General features: G+C 40.5%; 1 protein-coding gene across 27 annotated transcripts in view; it reads left to right on the top strand.

The window, feature by feature from the left end:
* The window catches only part of PLEKHA5 (pleckstrin homology domain containing A5), a 260,673-nt gene that overhangs the window by 95,637 nt on the left and 141,959 nt on the right, over window positions 1–23,077 (top strand). The window contains exon 4 of one of the 27 annotated variants that reach the window (XR_007353552.2): window positions 11,366–11,441. The exons of 24 other annotated variants lie outside the window; for them this stretch is intronic. Coding sequence is in view for 1 of the 3 variants with exons in the window: in XM_048827379.2 (XP_048683336.2) it covers window positions 7,108–7,127 (20 nt within the window). In the remaining 2 variants the exon portion in view is untranslated. Of the gene's footprint in view, window positions 1–6,998; window positions 7,128–11,365; window positions 11,442–23,077 lie in introns of those variants that run through there. 2 more of the 27 variants (XM_048827379.2, XM_048827429.2) reach the window with 2 other exon arrangements.

Here is a 23,077-nt window from a genome sequence, read left to right as displayed (position 1 = left end):
TAACAGCAACATAGTTCCTGCATAAGAGCAATGTTTGTGAAGTTGTGACGACATATCCAGGAATGAAGACTGGGGAGTGGCATGTAGGGGCGTTGACTCCCCCCACCCCCGCCCACTCCCCAACTGCATCTTCCACTTCCTGACCCTAGCCCTTTAATAGTGAAACTAAAAATGTCACTAAATACCACATATGTGGAGACAGCACCCACTATCAGATGAACACTAGAGTTCCTCTGAGCAGGGTCTTTTCTCCGTTTTATACCAAAAACACGGTCAGTGCTCATCATATTCAGTCAACAATGTGATGCTGTTGCAGAAGAGGCAAACATTCTGATATTAACTGGCATGTTGTATGTAAGACACAGGAAGTAACTATTGCGCTCTACTCCGCACAGATGAGGACTCAGCGCGAGTCCAGTTTCAGGCACCATACTTTGAGTGGACAACTTGGGGAGTTCAGAAAAGAAACAATAACAGTCAGTTACTCCTTTGTTAGTGTCCGAGCTCTGTTATAGAGCTAAGTGGCCAAGGTTTCACTTCATGCTGAACATCATGCTGGGTGTCACTATGATTACATGTGGTGGAATCTGTGTTTTTCCCCTTTGGTTTTTGAGAAATCTAGGAAACTGCATACGCGCAATGCATTAAAAGAACATTCATTGCAAAGTCAAATATTTAGAAGTTAAGAAATACCTGAATTAAGGTTTCCCATGCCTTGTGCATGTTTTATGATCTTTAGTTACATGTGTGGCTACCTTAATTGTAGCATTTTCTAACGTGAGCGTTTTACTTTGAAACCTTTAGCGTTCTTGTATCATAGGTATTTATGTGCAGTGGATTGGTATTAACCAAGTAACATGGAAAAAAAATTGAAGACTGTTAGGCTCAAATTTGGTTCAAAAGGGCAAAATGCTAATTTAAGATCTAGCCTGTAAATACTATAGATATAACTTTTTTGAAAAGTTAATATAGAAAGTAGACCTATAACTTGCAGTAGATTGTTAGACTAATAGCAAAGACTATTAGCAAATATAGTATTACTCAATACACCTAGCTTTTTAGTGTGTTTTGAATTTAGTAAGTTGTGATGTCTCAAGGCTGCAAAGGATTTTGTTGTCACATTAGCTGAACAAACAAAGTAGGAGTGCCTACCCTGAGGGCTTACAATCTAAATGGACAAGATAGACAAATGGTGGGGAGGGAAACAGGTGAGGAAAGATGCCCAATGTCACACAGCATTTCAGCAGCGGAGTAGGGATTAGAGTCCGGGTCTCCTGACTCCAGCTAGTATCCTAGCCACTTGAACACACTACTCCTAAATGTACAAGAATGTTTGTTTGTATCTTTATCCTTTAAAACTTAATCTGTACGAGGGAAACTAACATCTTTAAACAGCGAGAAACATTTTTATTACATACACATTTCAGTACAAGTAAACATGAGAGAGTGCCAGTTGACAGTTATTAAATATATTAGCAAGTATTTGTGATGCCTTTTCTTATTCTGGAGATGACAAAATGGCCTGTTTATATTTGTTTCTGGTGAAGTACTTGAGAACTCCTGCATATAACAGCAACTTTGAGTGATTACTTCATGTGCAATTTTTTTAAAGAGCATATAAAGCCACTTAAATGGACAGGTTGATTTTATTTATTAGTTGGCTCTAGGTGTTAATTGTTTTAGTAACCGACAAAGCTGTCTGAGGCACTTAAAAGATGAAGAGGAGCAGAGGCTTCTTCATGATAGATCAAAGGTCCGAGGATTGATAGCATAACAAAAAATAAAGTACATCAAATCCCAAATAATACATTGTAAATTAAATTATATATAAATAAAAGACTCAGGAAAGAAGTCAGGTTAGTCATTCATGGGACTACAGAAAAATCCTAACTTAAAACTTCTGAGAGAGGTTCCAGCCAAAATCCTGACAGAACTTTCTTCTGGGCTATTGTTATGGATAGATAATTTCATGTTCTTGTAAAATTATAGTATACCCATCAAATTCTAGTAGATTTAAATGTTTTTTAAACCAGTACAGAATTAGTTTGTCAATTGGTATTTTATAGTCAATATTTTAGTCAACTGCCTGCAGAAACAGAGGATTTAAATTTCATTTTTTTTATTTTTTTTTTAAGATTAAATATACTGAGCTGTACCATGTCTGAATTTAGTCCAGTCTGGCCTACAGAAAATGCTTCTCTTACATACAATATAAAGGATTTAGTGCAAGGCCCTGAACATCGGAATATGGTGTCTTCCTTTCATGTATCTGGGGGAAGGGGGAAGGAGAATTAAAGTGGATCTACAAGGGTTCTTGCTTAGATGTTAAAAGTCTTTAATAATAAAAAAAAAAAGTTATGACTCTCACTTTCCACTTAATTCTGGGCCAACCTTTTTTCATGTTGTTCTTCAGCTTGTACCTAATATGTAACCATACTCATCTAGAATACTCAATCAAGCCATAGACTTGATCAAGTCTTGCAGCTCTCCTTACTGAATATCAATGGAGATTGGCCACTAGAACTGACATACACTGTGATTTTGATTAATGTGGGTTTGTGCCAACAGTTTATTTTGTAGAAAAATTTAATGTGGAATTTCTGGTTTGAATAATCCCACATTCAACCAAAACTCTAGTTTTTCATATGGTTTTTCACTCTAAAATGGTACAACTATGCCAAAAGAATTGCAAGAAAAGGTGAATCTGGCCAGTGCCTTTTATTGGCTCTTTGATCTTTGTTTGCTTATTGACGAGGAAATTTTCCCTTTAAAACTGGTACTGACTTCCTGCTACTGGGCACTCCTGTTGCTTTACTTTATTCTTCTGTTGTTGTGACAGTCTCAAATTTAAATATACTGTTAATTCTCTTGCAGTTAAGTTTAATGCTTTAAATTACTATTAGTCTCAATGAGTTGAGCAGCTGTCACGTTCCTAGGCCTTTTTAAAGATTGAGCTCTGTTATCTTTAGCTCTTTAATTTTTGATGCATTTCTAAATGATCAATTAGTCACATCATCAAGTTAAACAACACGAGTGTCACAAATATAAACAAGAAAAGAAAAATGTCACATACACAATATAGTGATTTTTAGCAATCCTTTTAGGTATAGTAAGCCGCTAATTATTTTTGCGTAATATTGTCTGACATAAACCCAATAAATATAGTTAATTTAAAGGAGATTGAAATGGGCTTATCTGAAAAAAACAAACAAACCCTGAAGTCATTTGACTCAGCCTGCATTATGGGAGTTTCAAACCATCCTTCTGAAGCTTCTGGCACAGGCAGTGTCAGAGAATGCCAAACAAGGTGGAGTAGTTGTCTGCCTGTTTTCAGCATTTCCTGTGTCTGAATCTGAAAATTCACAAGATACGCACTTTGTCCTGTGAATTATTGATCAGTTTTTAATATTTTCAAGCCTACTACTTGTGGTGGCCACATTGTTGCAAGTTTATCTAATGTGACAGTCCTAATTTGAGATTGTAGATTAGATTCAACTCTGGTTTCAGCACTAGATTAGAAAGAAAAAGATGCATTTCACTGTGAAATGTACAGGTCTTTCTCTGACCTTTTTATGATTCATTTGATAGAAGGCTGAGTCAGGTGAATAGTCACATTGATTTAAACAGGACTACTTTTCTGAGCGGCTTTGCAGGATCAAACCCTTCTTTATATAAGGAACAGGATTAGTTCTGTTGAAAAGGAATTAAACAGTAATGATTCCTCAGAACGATACTTTATAAGCAACAGTGAAGCATGCATAATTGCATTACGTTATCTCCTCATGGAGTATAGATTAAGCTTTTTTCCACCACTTGGGGGGAGCAGAAGCCTGTGATGGAGAAGTAATGGGCACACTTTTGTCTCCTGCCTCACAATTGTCCTTGGTGCTGAGCAGCAAGAGACTGCGGAGGCTTTGCTATTCACATTTGACTGAAAGCCTATTTTGTGGTGAACATTTGGGGACAATGTATGCCTTCACGTCAGTGGCACTGCTATGGGTACCGGCATGGCCCCACAGCATACCAACATTTTTGTGGCTGACTTAGAACAACGCTTTCTTAGCTCTTGTCCCCTGACGCCCCTACTCTACTTGCACTACATTGATGACATCTTCATCATCTGGACCCATGGAAAAGAAGCCCTTGAGGAATTTCACCATGATTTCAACAATTTCTATCCCACCATCAATCTCAGCCTAGACCAGTCCACACAAGCGGTCCATTTCCTGGATGCTACAGTGCTAATAAGCGATGGTCACACAAACACCACCCTATGCTGGAAACTTACTGATCGCTGTACTTACCTACATGCCTCCAGCTTCCATCCAGACGATCCATTGTCTACAGCCAAGCTCTACGATACAACTGCATTTGCTCCAATCACTCAGACAGAGACAAACACCTACAAGATCTCTCTCAAGCAGTCTTAAAACTACAATACCCACCTGCTGAAGTGAAGAAACAGATTGACAGAGCCAGAAGAGTACCCAGAAGTTACTTACTACAGGACAGGCCCAACAATGAAAATAACAGAACGCCACTAGCCGTCACCTTCAGCCCCCAACTAAAACCTATCCAGCGCACCATCAAGGATCTACAGCCTATTCTGAAAAATGATCCCTCACTCTCACAGATCTTGAGACAGACCAGTCCTCGCTTACAGACAGCCCCCAACCTGAAGCAAATACTCTCCTCCAACTACACAACAAAACCACTAACCCAGGAACCTATCCTTGCAACAAAGCCCGGTGCCAACTCTGTCCACATATTTATTCAAGTGACACCATCATAGGACCTACTCACATTAGCCACGCCTTCAGGGGCTCATTCACCTGCACATCTACCAATGTGATATACGCCATCATGTGCCAGCAATGCCCCTCTGCCATGTACGTTGGCCAAACTGGACAGTCTCTACGCAAAAGAATGAATGGACACACATCTGACATCAGGACTAATAACATTCAAAAACCGGTAGGAGAACACTTTAACCTCTCTGGTCACTCAGTAACAGACTTAAAGGTGGCAATTTTGCAACAGAAAAGCTTCGAAAACAGACTCCAACGAGAAACTGCTGAGCTTGAATTAATATGCAAACTAAATACCCTTAACTGGGGTTTGAATAGAGACTGGGTGTGGCTGAGTCATTACACAAATTGAATCTATTTCCTTAAGTTAAGTAACCTCACAACTTCATGTCAACTGTCTAAATTGGCCATCTTGATTATCACTGCAAAAGTTTTTTTTCTCCTGCTGATAAAATCTTATCTTAATTAATTAGCCTCCTACAGTTGGTATGGCTACTTCCACCTTTTCATGTTCTCAGTATGTGTATATCTATCTATCTATCTTCTTACTATATGTTCCATTCTATGCATCCGATGAAGTGGGCTGTAGCCCACAAAAGCTTATGCTCAAATAAATTTGTTAGTCTCTAAAGTGCCACAAGTACTCCTGTTCTTTTTGCGGATACAGATTAACATGGCTGCTACTGTGAAACTTTACACTTTTATTCTTATCAGATGCTTTGTAAGGGAGTCCGTATCTTCTGCAACAGGACCTTGTGGTATCCACAACTTCCCAGACCAGGAAGTCGTCCTTACTCTGGATCTGAAGGGAAGTTAGCGGGAGAGACAGGGAACATACTCAGAAACTCATCTCAGCAATTCCATCAAGTGCAAATCAGCAATCCAAGGCTTTATCTACACTGGCAAATTATGTAGTCTTTGAACGTTTATTAACTAATGACATAAAATTACATTAAATGCAACTCAACACACTGTATTGAAAAGGCTGTTGTGTTTTAACATCATGCCAGCTGGTGATGGGTTAACATTAGGGTATCTCCACCCAACCATGTGAGCTTTTTAGGGTATGGCTACACTTCAAATGCTACAGCGGTGCAGCTTGTGGTACTTAGGTGTAGACACTACCTATGCAGATGGGAGGGATTCTCCCATTGGTGTAGGTAATCCACCTCCTTGAGAGGTGGTAGCTAGTTTGACAGAAGAATTCTTCCATCAACCTACTGCTGTCTACAGTGAAGATTAAGTCGGCTTAAGTACACTGCTCAAGGGTGTGGATTTTTCTCATCCCTGAGCAATAAACCTAAGCAGACTTAATTTTCTCTGGTAGACCAAACCTCAAAAGAGAGAGCTAGCAGCCGGGATGTGTGCGCTCTTGAGAGAGACAGGTGCCACCCTGATGTAAGATCAATAAAGAAAAGCAGGCTCACACCTAACCGAGAGAAAGGGAGACATCCATGAGAGGTGGGTGCCTCCCCGAGAAACAACTGTGTTTGCTGGCACTATTGGCCAGAGAAAAGGGAGCGCTTGCGAGAGGTGGGTGCTGACCCCATTACAGAGCAATAATTTGTTTTATAGTAATTGCTATTAGGGTGATTTGAATCTCTTTTAAAATTGTGTACTTTCAGGAGTGATTTCTTTTTAAAGAAAAGTCTAAAATCTGTTAGTGTATTTTGATTAAAAATTTCAGACCTTTATTGCCTCGTTTTGTGGGGAAAATGGAATATGAATCACTGTTTACTGCAAGATACAAAACATAGTTACTATATTCAGTGATTTTCTTCCTTCGCATCCCTAAGTACAGGATGAAATTTCAAAATGAGTCAGTATTTTATGAGCAATTCAAGCTGCATATAGAAACCCAGTCTCAGAAGTGAAAGTAAAGTAAAAGATTTGCTGTTTGTGTAACATAATTTGATACTGTTTTTTAAACTAATTGGACTTCAGTATTTTGCCTCTGCAAGCTGTAATGTTTAAAATCTATACTCTTGGTTTCAGTTTTTGTTGAAAATAGCTTACGTTGCTCAGTACATCTTGTTTCATAACACTTATTGGTAACGATTTCTCATTGGAGAGAACCGAGTTAGTGATTTGAAGCTGCAATAACATTAGAGAAGCAGTGTGACATCACTCTGGTATCAGTTTTCTAGTGAGGCTAGGAACCCTGACAGCTAAAGGATGCTTTTTCTCGGTGTCAGGGCTGTGCAGTGCTCATTGGGGAGCAGCTTCAAAGACAAAAGGGCTTTGCCTCACATCGTTTCCAAGTGTTTTTGTTGTTTGTGTGTGAAGCTTTTGGTAGAGAATGAATTTCCCTGAAGACTGGTGAGTAATTCTTGTGTTTTGTATACATTTCATCAGCTAATGACTGTAAGTGACCGGCTTTCTTGGGGGAAAAAAACAAGTTTTGCTTTGTATGAATTTGAATTTGAGGTGCCTTAGAGACTGTATAATTTACATGAGAAGTTAAAAGTTGAGAACTCAGTTTGAACTTGGAACAATAATAGCTACTTATTTCAGATTGCTATTGCTAAGTGTATGTAGCTTGAAGGATTAGTATTTTTAAATATAATTTCAGTATTGCTTTTTTTAACTTTTTAAATGAACTGCTATTAGAGGAAACTTGCGTACTGCATGTAAAGTAGTTTAAATTACTACTATCAAAATCACTGATATGAAAGCTGCAGCCACCCAGTGTGCTTGTCTGTGGTTTGAATCTTTTCATACATAGAATATACAATTCATAATTACTGCTGTTTAGTTCTATAGCTCATTGTGAGTTTTCAAACATTTTTTTTAATTAGTGTGCAACAATAGGAATACCTCAAAATAAGTAGCTTCAAGTGTATCACAGAACATAATAAAGGTAGTGCTAGGATCTGACCGTATAACAAATATTACATATGTTGAAGTAGGAGTGTTTGTGACAAATATACAGAACGGAAGAGGAAAATCTGATCCATTCTCAAAGAAGCTACATAAACTGCAAAGATACCTTTTAAACCTTGTACTTTGAGCAGTGAACCCTGTCATAAAGTGTACCATGTTGTATTGTATGGCAAACTCTGCATGTCTATTTGCAGCTTTTCAGGCATGAGGTGTCTGAAGCATATTCCTATGTCATTCAAACTGATTTTTTTCTTATTACAAAGGTAATATAGGATATCTCGCTTTCATTTTCCAGGCACTGGACAAAACCCTTGAAGGGAAGCCTTCTAATGGTAGCTTGCTGTCAACACTTTACATTCCAAAAACCCTTGAGCAGATTCAAATGTTAAGAAAATTATTTTAAAAGCCTATTAAGCGTTCTATTTTTAAGGACAGGAAATTTGACTGGTACATCTATAAATACATAAACAGGTATATTTTATGAAAAAAGCCTGCATATTTATCACAATAAGGATATCAGGTCTTGATGGATAAATAAACGTAAACCCATCTAATCCAATTTTCTGGAGTTCCTACAGAGTAATGAAACTAATCTTTGTAGATGTTAGATTTCAGCAGAGTAGTAAGTTCAGGGTCAAATATGTATGATCTGAATCAGTTCTTTATGTAGCTAGGTGAATGTAATATTAGCTTTCAGAAACTGACTCTGTGTGTCACTTCATGTGTGCCATCTTTGACTTACTGTTTCTGGTGTAATACTTGGTGATACTCTATTGTTATAGAATTAGTATCACGTTAGTGATATGGTTTGACTGCTTGCTATTGCAGTAACCTTTTTTGTAGCTCTGGTTTTCACTTGTGGTGAATTTCCAGCCAGAGCTAAAAATAATTGAAGGAAATACGTAATTTCTTTAATACACTGATACAAATATCTGCATTTATAATATATTTTGTTAAGCTTTCTAGAATGAGTTTAAATGTTTCTGCTGCATGTGTTTTATATCTGTTTATTTTTTTAATTTGGTAATCCACTGGATTATTCTATTGCTGATTGGTCTCCGCCCAATAAACCCTATAATTTTTTCCCTATTAGAGATGCTGCTTAAATGTTATAGAAGATGAAGGGGGGAGTGAAATTTAGTATCAAGTTTTGTATAAAGTGGTAAGAGGATAGCAAATAAGTATTTTAATTTCATTCGTTGAGGGATCGATCATAAGGTCAATTTTCACACAAGTCAGATGCAAAAACAAAGCAGTGTTCCCAGTGCTAAGTTAACTGGAGATCAGGGCACTGGATGTCTCTTTTCTCCCTTCCTCCTCCTCCCCTCCCCCCGCCCCTTGTATTTTGCATGCATGTCAGCTGTGCTACTTTTATTTACAAGAGAGAAAAGACAGATATTCCTCTTAAATTAGAAAAGATAACTTTTGCTCTGATTTCTAGTAAAAGAAAAGTAACTGAAATGATGAGAAAAGGATTTCTTAAACAGTTACTGTGTAGGACTAATTGTATCACACAATGTGAATGTGAAACTTAAGGTTTCTATTAACCTGCAAAGTGAGAGTCACTTGTCTTGGATTTGTTCTTGAGTCTGAGTCAGAGCATGGGGAGACTGGGATTTAATGATCCAGCCATTTTATTTCTACCACCTACAGTAGTAACTGCCTTGTTCACGAGAAAAAAAGGATGTAATATATGTGGGCTCTGAAAAGCAACTCCTAAACTATTTAATAAATCTGAGCAAATGCTTTTAAATAATCTTCAGAAAGCTAACTTGATTGAAACACCCTGACATTTTTAATGTAATATCACTACTGGAATTGTTTCCAGGAATGTTAAAGGATTAAAATAGTGTACTTCACTTGACAAATGACATTTAAAGTATTCTTAGTGATTTTAAGTTTTATGTGATTTAATTGAACCTGTTGTAGTATCAGCATGACTCTTTCATGAGGAATATTTCATCTTTTGTTGAAACCACAATTACATTAAAATAATTTGATCCCTGTTGAAATCATGTGCTTCATGAACACAGTGCAGAGTGTGGAAGCATGTTAGAATTTGTAGATAATCAGAGATGTGAACACTAGATGGGATTTTTCTGATTATTTCCTCTCTACTTGCATGTAGAAACAAGTTTCATTTGTAGCCATGTTCACAAGAAAGAAATTTGTGCACACGCTAGCAGATCTAAGTAGTTCTGAGTTTATTTTATAGTGGGGGTTTTAATTTTCCCATATTGAAATACCAACATGAATTTTTCATACCTTGATACTGTGGGCAAAGGAAAAACAAATAATCTTTTTTGATCTTGCAAAAGTAAATACACACATTCTTTGGAGCTGAGCAGATAAAAGTTTGTTAAAATGTTTCCATTTGCTAAAATATATTTAGGCAAGTGAAGCTCCCAATTTGGTAGAGAGACTTTTTTTTTTCCCTCCAGCTGTTACTTTTATCACTACACGTTTTATTTTCTGTTGGTTAAAAATTGAGATGGCATCTCAGAAGTAAAAATTTAGGAGCTAGCTGGCAAGTTTCCAATAAGAGTTATGAATTTTGAGCAAATTATTTGCCTTGCTGTCAACCAAGCAGTAAATGAAGGTGTAAACAGAACATCCCTCTGCTAGCTCCTTACAAGTTCAGTTTAAATACATAGCTATTTCTCCCTAAAAATGAGAAAAAGTCATTATAAATAGCAGTTAAATTGATACTGAATTTAAAAAAAAGACAATTGTTAACACACTAACTTTTCAGAAGCTTACAATAATATCTAATTCCTCTATAGATTTTTTTTTAATCTGTTTTGTGCATAATTTATTTGTGTTAGTTTTCTGGAATCTACTTTTTATCTACTTTGTTACCCAAAACATTTATTTCAGTAAAATACGTACATACAGAAATATTAAGTCTAGTTTTAATGTAACAGCAACAAAGTCCTCAATTATCACTGATTTATATTGCCCATATGTACTGGCAATACTGATAGGTTTTTTGTTCAGGTTAAAAATATTTTAAACAAGAGTTTTTTCTTCTTATTACAGGTAATCTACAAAGAATTATAAGTTTGGCTTGTGCTGTTTTTCTGCTTTAAAATGCATAAAGGTAGCCTGAATTTTTTAAATGTATTTTAATTTTTTTTAGTGATATTTTGAAGGAAAAATACAACTGTCTTCCTTGGTTATGTTGGAAGACCTGTTGGAGGTGTCTGGAACATTTTGTTGTGAGCTCCAATACTTTAATTAAAATATTGAGGATGTTGGGTCTTTATTAAAGACGTCATTTCTCCAAAATGTTACTTTACCATTGTGCTAACAAACAAAACATGCTTTTAAGCAGTCTCACTGAAAATCCCTTTGTCAATTGCTCAGCTTTCACTCTTTTTACTTTTGTGATATTAACATTTTGCTAGTTCTTAAATCGTGGAAGCCCAACAGGACCTAAATTCCTAATGAAAAAAAGCACAAAAGAAACCACTTTAATAAACAAAACAAAAAACCTTTCAGACCTTCTTTACGCATCAAAGAAGCGGGGGTACGGGGGACAAACCCATTTTTTTCACTTGGAGGTCACCTTTATGCAGGAATTTTGTGACTAAATTATAAAAAATGTCAGGCCTTTCTTTATACATCAAATACACTTAAAATGGCACAAATCCAGTGTTTTCTTCCCTTTCCAGATAATCTTTTAAGGGTTTACAATCCAGAAGAATATTTTTCCCATTGCTGTTGGAGAGATTTGGATGAGACAAAAAAGTAAGAGCATTATTGGTAACCATAAATAGTTGCTGATTGTGAGTGGAGGGATAGATTGCAGGGTTGGTTTTTTGAAGTTTGCTGCTATTTATGATGCCTTAATATTGGTGCATGGTCACAGTCCCAATAGGATGGTAAGAAATTGTCCACTGGCTGCACTAAGACTTATTTTCTTACAACTTCCCACTAGTGGTAGCAGCAGTATAGATGTGGCTGTGGGCAGCTGCCGGTATTTTAAGTGTCCTATCACGTGACTGATCAGAGCAGGTCTATACAAGCCAGAGGTTAAAATGCCAGCAACTACGTAGGTCTGGTCTGTAGTAGTAACACTCCCCTTATTGTTGCTGCCTTGTAGTGCCTGGAATCCCAGTGATACCAAAAATTTCTTACTGAAGAAATTTAATACGGTGATTGGGAAGCACTGCAACAACTAAAAAGTTGTACTGCATGACCTCAATAGACTTGAAGGATGCCCATGTCCATATCCCAGGTTAGCAGTCTCGCAGATGCTTTCTCAACTTTGCTCTGGGAGCACAACTCTACCAATCCAGGCCCTTTGGTTTAGCAGTGGGACTGAGAGTGCTTACAGAAGTTTTGGGAGAGCGATGGTCTTCCAGAGCAGCCTAACATCAGTTCTTCCCAAAGAATATTTCTGTAATCTGAAAGAAAAAAGTGAGGCAAGTAGGTGTTCATTTTTGCTTCCCTAGGGAAAGTTAATGATTCAGAAATCTTTTCTGTCTGTGCATGTTTACTGGTGAAATGAGTAATGCAACATATGGTAAACTGTAGTTAATTTTTCCTGTTGAAAACGAGTTACTAATTGTTTAGATTGCTAATAAAACTAGTTTTGACACACGTATGCAGTTCTTCAAGAATTTAGCAAAAATTAGGCTTCCCAAGGCGTGGGAATGCAGCAACCAGGTCACTGCCATGCTTTTGTTTTCTAAAACGTATGCACTTTGATAGATACAGACTCTGTCAGGGGTGGGCAAACTATGGCCCGCGGGCCACATCCGGCTCGCGGGACCATCCTGCCTGGCCTCTGAGCTCCCAGCCGGGGAGGCTAACCCCCGACCTCTCCCCTGCTGTTCCCCTTCCCCTGCAGCTATGCCACCGCACAGGCAGCGCGGCTTGCGCCCGCCCACCTCCCAGGCTTTCAAATAAGCATGTCCTGCTGCTCTGAGCGGCTTCATAAGGGTAAGGGAGGAGGTCCTGGGGGGCAGTCAGGGGATGGGGGGCGGTTGGATGGGGCGGAGGTTACGGGGGCGGGGGGGCAGTCAGGAGACAGGGAGCTGGGGGTTGGATGGAGGTGGGTCCCGGGGGGTTGGTTAGGGGAGGGGGATCCTGGGAGGGGGCGGTCAGGGGACAAGGAGCAGGGGGTTGAGGGTTCTGAGGGGCAGTCGGGGTGGGAAGTGGGAGGGGCCGGATAGGGGGCAGGCGCCAGGCTGTTTGGGGAGGCACAGCCTTCCCTACCTGGCCCTTGATACCATTTTGTAACCCTGATATGGCCCTCGGGTCAAAAAGTTTGCCCACCCCTGCTCTAAGTGGTCCACACTATCAAAGTTTCCTTTTATCTCTGTTACCTTACTGCTTTTCTACAGCCATAAAGAGTTTAAGCTCTGATATTGTGTAAGTGGCTTTATACTGAAGGCTTGTCTATGATGGGATGTTCTGCACATATGTAGTTAACACCAGTACAAACACCTAGTGTAGATGTGCTGCTCTAACATAAATGACTTCACCAAGTAGGATACTAAGACCTTGTCTACATGGGGAGAAGCTGAAAAGCACAGTAATTCTAGATTGCCCATTCTTCTACAGCTGTGCTGATACAATTTATCTATTCCAAAGTAACCCCCACTTGGACACTGTGTTCTCGAATAAGTGATTTTATTCTGAAATAATTACTCATCTTCCCAAACAAAGTAAGTATTCTGGAATAAGGTAACTTTTTAAAAAATTTCTGAATAGTGTGCTCACATAGGGGAGTTATTTTGGAATAGCTTTTATTTGTAATGAGGTCCACAGATCCTCGATGTTGAGTTTCTGCTTTATGCAGACCAAACTTGTCAATTAGTAGCAGGAGAGATTGGCCCCAGTTCTGAGAAACTGCCAGTACAAATATCCTCTGCCTCTTTAGCTGCAGGCAGGCAGACTGTCTCTTCCCTAGTGCGGAGCAAAATTTAAAGAAAGGGGTGGGAAGGAGTCCTCCCTGAGGAAGTGGAGAAGTCAGGGCATGCAGACAGCACAAAAGTACCAATACAGGCCCTTTGGTTTAGCAACAGGACTGCTAAGTGTTTACAAAAGTTTTGGTAGTGTCTGGCATTTGTGTTTACCTTCCTATGTGACCCTCTTATCCAAGGCCTCATCCAGAGTAAGTCATACATGTTACCCAGGTGAAAAGGATGCTGCAGAGTCACGGGTCTGTGAAAATCAGTTTAATACAATCTAAGCCGGTGGTTTTCAAATCGTGGGTCGCGGAATGGAAGGGACTGGGTCGTAGCGGCTCTGGTCAGTCCGGCCAGTGGGAGCAGGGGGAGGAGCCTGTGGGCCAGAGCAGTGTGGAGCTGCTTGCGGACCTCCGCCTAGGAGCTGGACCTGCTAGTGGCCACTTCCAGGGCGCAACACAGTCCGCAGTGTCAGGAGAGGCGGGAAGCCTGCCTCTGCACCCCAGCTGCACCGCTGACTGGGAGCTGCTGGAGGTAAGCCCCTGCCCCAGCCCTGAGCCCCCCCAAACCCAGAGCCCCTTCCTGCACTCCAAATCCCTCATCCCTGGCACCAGCCCAGAGTCCTGACCCCCTACTGCACCCCAACCCCCTGCCCCATCCCTGAGCCCACCAATCTTGGAGCTCCTTCCTGCACCCCAAACCCCTAATCCCCAGCCCCACCCCGGAGCTTGCACCCCCAGCCCAGAGCCCTGACCCCCTCTCGTACCTTAGCCCAAAGCTCTCCTCCCACACCTTGACCTCCTCATTCTTGGTCCCACTCTGCAGCTCTCACCCCTGCACCCTAACCCTCTGCCCCAGCCCTAATCCCCTCCCACATCCCAAATCCCTCATCCCCATCTTAGTTGGGTCACAGGCATCAACAATTTTCTTCAACTGGGTCGCCAGGAAAAAAAGTTTGAAAACCACTGATCTAAGCAGATTCCCTATCTGTGTGGAGACACACTGTCTACAGTGTTCCTTATTTCAGTAAAGACGGGAGAAACTGAGGGATGTTATTAAAACAGTCAACCTCTCAAGGGCAGTGTACCCATTTGTATGTTTCTGTCTCTGCTGGGATCAGTGGTCTCCTCTCTGGATATTCTTTGTGGCCCTGTACTCACATGAGGCCACTATTGGGCTGCTCCTTATACCTCCCTGAGCTATTGCATATCTTTCCTTCAGTGAAGGTATCTTTCCCTAGGAAGATTCTAAGGTCATTCATATGGCAGATGAGTTCAAGCAGCTTCAAGCCAGGCTTTCCAATAAGAGAACCAGTAAGGACAGTTGTCTTCGCAGATGCAAACCAGGAAGGATGGGGGTGTTCACACAGAATCAAAGTGTGTCCAGGGGATGTGTTCCAAATAAGAGAGCAAGCACAATATAAGCTGGTGAGAGCTCAGGACAATCCAGTAAGATCTCACGACTTGCTCCCTTATCTGGACTATCCTTCATGTGCTGATGATTTGGGCGGAGGAAGATAAGCAGTCTATTTGCTTCCTTTGCATCTAAGAAATAACTAATGTTACGGCCAAGTGGTTCAGCTGATGTAAGTTAGATTAGTGATACTCAAACTGAGACTCTGGAGACTTTTTAATGTGTCTCCTGCAGCTCTTTGCAGCACATATTAAAACACCGTGTGATTTGGTTAATAATTAAATCAGGGTGCTTTTACTGTGTTGTTAACCAATTGTAGAATACTTGGGGGGCGGGGGGGGGGTTATGTATGTGTGTGTATGGTGGGTGGGTGGGTGTTTAAAATAAAATGAATTCTCACTGTAAAATGACTGACTAGATATTCTACAAAGCATCCTGATATATGTAAAAATAGTAAATGAAACAATGAATTCACACTACTGTGGCTTTTTTCGGGTAATGTTGATTGCTAATTTGGCTCCTGAACCACTGAGGTCTGAGTTAGATGATTCATAATGGGAACTATACCCATAGGTGTTTTCATCTACTGGTAAAGGAATTTGGTCCCAAGCAGTAGATCTTTTTGCCTCCTACTTGAAACATGAAGTTTTTCTTCAAGTGATTGCTTATGTCAATTCCAAGTAGGTATGGGCGCGCCACATGCACAGTTGTTGGAAGGGTTTTCCACTAGCGGTACCCGTCAGGTTGGCTGTGGAGCCCCTGGAGTGCACATTTATAGCGATGTATATAGGTCCCTCCCGACCCGCCGCCTCTTCAGTTCCTTTCTCTCTTGCCTCAGGCAAGCCATTCCCTTGCATTCCCTTTCTTTATTTTGTAAATAGTTTTATTCGCATAGTATTGTTAGTTTTTAGTGTAGTTAGTAAAGTTTTTTTGGGGGGTACCTCTCTACCCCACAGGCTGTCCCCTTCAGGGACTGGGGGCATGCCTCGGTCTCAAGGCTTCAAACCCTATGCGTCCTGTCAGAAGCCTGCACAGACCGTGTCAGCGCCAAAACCCTGCATTTTGGCACGGAGTGCACCAGCCTCAGTAAGGGAGGCCGCGGCACTGGCAAAGGACCCAGCACCCAAGGACTTGTGGCACTGACGCTTTCCGGCACCAAAGACAACCTCTGTGGCCTCTCGGCACTGGCGCATAAGAAGCAAAGAAGAGCCAAGAGGGGGGAATTTCTAACAGTTAGAGTAGTGGAGTGCGACTGGGCCTGCAGTGTGTGTCTCATGCCGGGACACTCAGCTCCTGCTCAGACGAAACCGACACCACTGACTCTGGCCGCACGGGCAGAACCATCGAGTCCAGTCCAGTTGGACTCCCCAGGCGTGAGAAAGCTGGATATGCCACCTACCCAGGACATATTTGAGGCCGGAAGGGACCTTATAGAGATGACGGCCCAGCAGTCTCTGGCACTGGAACCTCACAAGGGGCCAGTTCTCTCCAAGGGCAAACCAGCCATGCTTTGGCAATGTTCCCCCTCTCCTCCTGCATGGCATCCGCGTGGTCCTCAAGGTTGGACTGGTTCTCGGTGCCAGAGTCCTATATCACCAGGTGGAGCAGGCACCGTTCTCGGTGAGAGGACACACACTAGGTCCCTGTGATGCTCTGTCTTTTTCAATGGCAGGCTCCCATACAGTGGCCGTTCTGGACCCCATGGGCATACCATCAAGCCCAGGGGCCAAGCTCCAGGTCCCTGTCCGTTGCCTTGAATGGGCGGGGGCCCCCATCTTCCTCAATAGTAAGGAGACATCCAAAAGGATCGGTGCCCGACCCCGTGTTGGCATCGTGCAGACAGCATCACTGGGGTAGGAACCCCGTGAATTGGAGAGTCAGGAGGAACCTGTGCCCATGGGGGCTTCTACATCTTCCTTCCTAGACGAGGCAATAGTGGGCAATAGCAGCCACATCAGGGAATAGAAATTGTATGGTGGACCATGAATGCTCACAAAATTGGGGTTGAGGTGCAGGAGGGGGTGCCTGGCTCTTGAGAGCTTCTTAAACCAATGAGATTATTCAGAGAGCTAATATCCACAATTTTTGCTCCCAAAAATAAATCTTAACTCCTCTGTATTCAAGGGCCTGCTTGAGGTTTGCCCACTGATACCAGGGTAAGAGTCTTGCCCCCTATGTCTGCATTGGTAGTACAAATTCATGAATTTCTTAAATGGACTTTGGCTAGGCCTGGCAGTTCAGACCCTCCAGAGTGGCAGGCAAGAGGCAGATTTCATCTTATCCAAATGTCCAGTGTTGTGGCCTTTTTTAAAGCAGCATCTTTTCTACATTCTCCCGAAGTGCACAGAGTTCTTTTAAATGAACTTATCTGGTTCTCAGTGCCATTACAGGCTCTCCATTTGAATCATTCATGAAGGTGTCTCATTACTTCTGAACCATTATGGTGACCTTTTTTATAGCAATCATGTTAGTTTGCACTTGTTTGATTTAGGTACTCTTTTCCTGGAAGCTGAGTTCTGCAACTTCCATAAAGAAAAAGTAGTATTCTGAACTGACCTGGTCTTCATGCCAAAGACTAACTCCATGCTCCACAAAGTATAGGAAATTCTTTCCATCCCTTTGCCCAGCTCTTATTGCACCTAAAAGAGAAATTGTGGCATACTTTCAATGTCAGCAGAGCTCTCCAAGTACATGTTCACCTTACAGCTCAGTTAGGACAAATACTTTATCTGGTGTCAGGGAAAGAAGGCTTTGGAATTCTACGTTTCCAGATCCAATATTTTAACACTCTCTCAAACATACAAGTAGAAAAGCATAACTCCTTCCACTCTGTAGAACTGAGGCACTTCATGAACAGATAGACCATAAGCAAAGCTGTGTTGCCAGAAGGCTCATCTGTAGATCTGCTACTTTGTCATGTGTTCAAACTTTCTTCAAAATTCTACAGGTTGGGTGTTCAGGCATCACCTTATGCTGCTTTTGGTAAATGGGTGCTCCAAGCTGTAATATCTCAGTAACTGCTCGGAAGAGGTTATTCCCTTCCACATCTGTACATAACTGTATATAGTGTCTCTCCTCTCCCTCTCTCCAGTGGACACTACTTTGAAAATCCCAATGTTGTGGATCTGTGGCCCTCATTACAGGTAAGAACTGGAAAATGTATCCATGACTTGTCTAAAAATGTCCTTTCTTGGAGTAATGAGGTCCATAGATCTAAGCCACCCTGCATGGGCAGTTAATTGGATAAAGGTATTATATTATTAATTGACATTCAGTTTATTGCTCATTGAATTTCTTTCTCTGTAGGAAGATTGTTCTGTTTTGTTTTAATGCTTAATTATCCTTACATGGAGTAGTTGGTTTTCCTAGGCTGTGCAAGTATCTCTACTGGTAGTTTCTCGGAGTTGGAGCCACACCTCCCTTGCCAACAATTGACAGGTTTGGTCTACCTCCAAGGCTGCATGGAGAGCAGAGATTCTGTCATGGATTTGTAGTCCTCATTACTGTAAGAACAGAAATTTTCAGTTAAGACACATACATTTTCCCATTGTGGAATACCTATTCCAGAATAGCTGTGCCAGTCAGTTCCCCCACATGGACTGCTCTAAGTGCTTACAGTGCACGTAACTTCTTTTGCACTAGTGCAACAAATTTTACAGTAGGGCTTTGCATCAGTGAATTAGTGGGGGTTTTTTAAAGGACAAATCCTGAATATTTGTAGATATTCCTTTGTTCACCTCTAGTTGACTGTCCCCAGGCTTCTGTTTTCTGTCACTGATTGCAAAATTGGGCCCTTTGACGCTTCCAGGTTGTTTGGTAAATAAATATTTTGAGCATATTTTGATTGCAGGTTTAGGACTTAAGGTTGTTTGCATCTCCTGTACTGATAAAATGAGAAGTTCAAATACTCTGAATAATTATTCTTTTTCTTCGTACAGACTTAATTGCTAATGCAAAGCACATAATGATTTAGGGAACTGAGTATTGCCAATGGTTAAACAACTTTTTTCTCTGGGTGAGATGATGAATTTATAATCTATGTACTATTCATAGGCTTGGCAGTATTTGATGTTTTTGTTTTATAATTTTGATGGGAAATGTCTGTTTACTTTTAAGCATTTTCTATTTGTATCAATTTAAATTTTCATAGTGGTGGGAAACTGAGGGGATCAGACAATTAATGACAGTTGCAGAGATTCAAAAAGTAAAAGCTTTATAATTGTTAAAACACAGATTGTCAACATCACATGTCAAAATATTAGTTTGATTTTAAGGGTGTTTACTTTGTATAAGTTCTCACAACGTTTTTCTTTGTCTACCTGTAAATTTAGATTGTTGATGGAAATGTTACATCTGTGTGTGGGGTAAAATCACCATTTACCAATAAATCTAATCCTTCCAAGCCTAGGTATTTAAGCCAAAATGAGTGAGAGCTTTGCTTTTTATTTAGTTCCTGAAAATAATCCCTCCCATAAATCTTATTTTTGTTATTTAGACTTAATTGGATGATATTAAGAAAAGGCCGTGTTTCTTCATGTGACTTTAAGATATGTCAGTGTTACTAATTGCCTATATACTGTGTTGCCATGAAGCAGTTGTTGTTGAACTCGTTTACATCAGAAAATTGCAACTCTTGGCAACAGGTTAACACCCAACATAGATTATTTAATGCTCAGTAAACTAATTCTTTATGATCTGATTTTCTTTAAGTAATCCACATTTAAGAACAGTATATAGAGGAGATGCTGTCAATTAAGAGATTGACGTGTGATCCTGTAACTGGGTTTCTCACGCAGCAATGAAACCCGCAGTTCCCGAGTTGCTCTGCTAGCTAACCACTTACTTTGTAAATAAAGTAAACGCATTCCCTTTTATTTATGGGGGAGATGCACGATGCAGAAAAAGCTGAACAGATGTTGAAAACTGCGTAGATGTGACAATATAGGAGGAGACAGCCAAGAAATGGTTTCATCTAGCAGAAATTTCCAAAACTTGTGTATCCATTGGTTTCGAGCATATTGAATACATTGTTTCGAGCATATTGAATACATTGTTTCAAGGATTTGTGATTCAATGCAGCAGATATGCAAATAAACCAGTGCTTTGATACAACTTTCTTTTTCACCTCACCCAATACCACTCAGATAATGTGTTTGCTGTTGAACTAATGTCATGGTCGCTATTTCAGCATTTTTAAAGGAAATATGGTTCTAATGTATTTTACACAGAATGAGATATGGGGACACCACAGAACAAAAATCATCCAGGTTTCCAACTGTAAGCAGCCAGCAGACTCCAGAGTGCTCAGAAATTATTATTAAGCATTGGGCAATTGATGAAAACTTTTAATCAGATTTTATGCTAAAATTTCATAATTAAGATTCTGGTAAAATCAACAACAACCTAACCTGTTACCTAAATGACCTTGCTGTAATTGCAGCTCTTATTGTGCTGCTTCAACCTTTTGAAATACCTGACTGAATGCATTATATCACACTCAAGTGATTTTAAGCCCTTAGCAATACATTTGTTTCCCAGTATAGCACAAATCATTGCTGCTTTTAAAACTTGATGTGCTTTCAGTAATTTGTCGTCTTTTACTACATGAATGTATCTGTGCAGTTAAACAAAAAGGAATGCTGTGTATAAAAGGCTTAGAAGTAATTACTGTTCATAGTTACAAAAATATTGTACTTCCCATTTATTCAGGAAAGCCATCTCTCTTCCATCCCTATATCTTAGTAACAAAGAACCAGTGATGTTTCGAATAATCATAGATTACTTCAGTTTCCACAGTATGCGTCCGATGAAGTGAGCTGTAGCTCACGAAAGCTTATGCTCAAATAAATTGCTTAGTCTCTAAGGTGCCACAAGTCCTCCTTTTCTTTTTGCGAATACAGACTAACACGGCTGCTACTCTGAAACCTGGGGAGAAATGCTCAGAAATGCTGAAATTTGATAACTCACTCCAGTCTTACTCAGTGGTTGTTTTTTGGTTTGTTTTTTGGTTTGTTATATGGTGGCAGAAGGCTATCCTGTGAGTTGCCACTCCAGCCCTTACAGTAATTAGAGAGGCAGATAAAGACATGGCTACTGAAAGAGGGTGTATCCTTCAGCTCATCCCATGAGTCCTATTGGACTGTAGTTACTTCAGCATGATACAGGGGCCACTAGCTGGTCATGTTCTGACTGCTGAACTCCTTGTAGTATGCCACTGTGTGGATTGTTTATTTCTGCCATTGAAGATAGGCAGAATCCCTTGTGTGATTTCTCTGGAGTCTATACACGCTTTTCTGTCTTGAAATGACCATGCTTCCACTGCTTTTTGGACCTTGCACAAGGGAGCCAGGAGTTGATTCTGAACAGAATGAACTTATTTGCTCGCTGCATTCAGTGTCAAGGAAGAGATTGCATAGTTTGTGGTAAACTTGAAATTTACAGTGATTGAATCCTAATAGTGTTAAATTGCCTAAAATGTGGCAGAGACTGCATAAAAACATAGATTGCAGTTCTTTAATCATTGTTGGCAAGACTTCTTAACATTTATTTTAATGCCAATAATTACTGAAGTTTACTTATAATTAAAAACAGTGAGGTCCACAGATCCATGACATTGGGTACTCTGCTCTATTCAGCCTTGAAGAGGGATCAAACATGTCAATCTGAGGTAGGAGAGGTGTGGCTCCACCTCAGAGAAATGACCAGATTTCATCTTCCTCTCAGGCTTAAGGCAGGCAGATCAGCTCCTGCCTGCAGCAGAGCAAATTTTAAAAAGGGAAAAAGAGAAAAAAAAAAGCCTTAATCTCCTGACTGTCAGGGGTCTGCCTTTATTGGGAGAAAGTATTCCATTTCTCCTAAGTTGCTGGGACGCTCCATGCCCCCTGCTCACCCATGACAGAGAAAGCTGAAAGGGAAAACCAGATGTCTACTGCCCTCCCCTGCTGATTGCATGGAGGTCTGCGCCTGTTCTATAGAGCCTTAGGCCTTTCAAATGCTTAAACAGGGACAGGGTTTCCAGCAGCCTCCCTCCCAGGAAAAAGTAGCAGCAAAATCACTCAGGCCTAGCACAGGTGACAGCAGCACCTTTGGGACAAGTAAGTAGAAGCTCCTTCCTACCTCTTACACATATAGTGGCATAGTAGGTTGAAGCACAGTATCAAAGGGGCAGCAAAGCTTCCTGCCCAGCTTCTGGAGCCTACACCCTCAGCCCAGTGTTTACCCCAGGGATTGAAGTTGTGTGTGTTCAAATTGACAAGGGTGGCGTGAGGGCGGATGAAGGGTTAGACCATGATGGCAAAAGTGGGCTGTGTGGCACCATAGTAAAAACTGAAAAAGTTTCACAACCATTTTATTAGACCTAACTCATTTTAAAATCATCACAAATTAAAGTTGGCTATTCAAGCCTACTATAAAGCACTAGATCATCATCCTCTTTATTTGTTGTAATTTTGCACAACTCTGTTAATAAACTTCTCAAATGCAGTGCATTCATCTTTGGTGGCATCTTGTGTGACCCATGCTACTAGTCCATGATATGCTCATGATCAGATAGAAGGCAACTTCTTTCTGAACTCACAATTCTGTTCAATGAGGAAAAACAATGCTCAGCTGTAGCTGTTGAAGTAGAAAGAAATGAGTTTCCACTTCTTTCACCACAGGAAACATAGCACAAAGTTTGGGTAGAATCACTAGTGGTAATAAAGAAGAAGTTGAAGTCAAATCTTCATTCGTTTGTCTCATGATATTTCACTGTGTTCAAATTTCCTGTTCTGTCCTGATCAATAGCAGCCCCACTGTTGGTAGTGCCTCACTCTACTCAAGTATCAGTGTTTTATAAGATAGGCATCTGTAAAAGGTAAGTAGAGGTTGAGTAGAATCCAGAAGTCACTGTTGTAGATTTGTAATAATCGAGTCTGTGCACTTCTTCAGCTGGCTTAACAAACACTTCTCGTCCTCTTTACGTAAGGACTCAATATAAGTGCCTTCATTAGTCAACTTCTGGACTCAAGTCTTTTTCTTCCAGTACGATTTCAAAGGATATCTCTCTGATCCAAA

Source organism: Caretta caretta, chromosome 1 (assembly GCF_965140235.1).
Source record: "Caretta caretta isolate rCarCar2 chromosome 1, rCarCar1.hap1, whole genome shotgun sequence".
NCBI lineage: Eukaryota > Metazoa > Chordata > Testudines > Cheloniidae > Caretta > Caretta caretta.
Note: the sequence above shows the minus strand (reverse complement) of the source record. Positions and strands in the feature narration are given on the sequence as shown.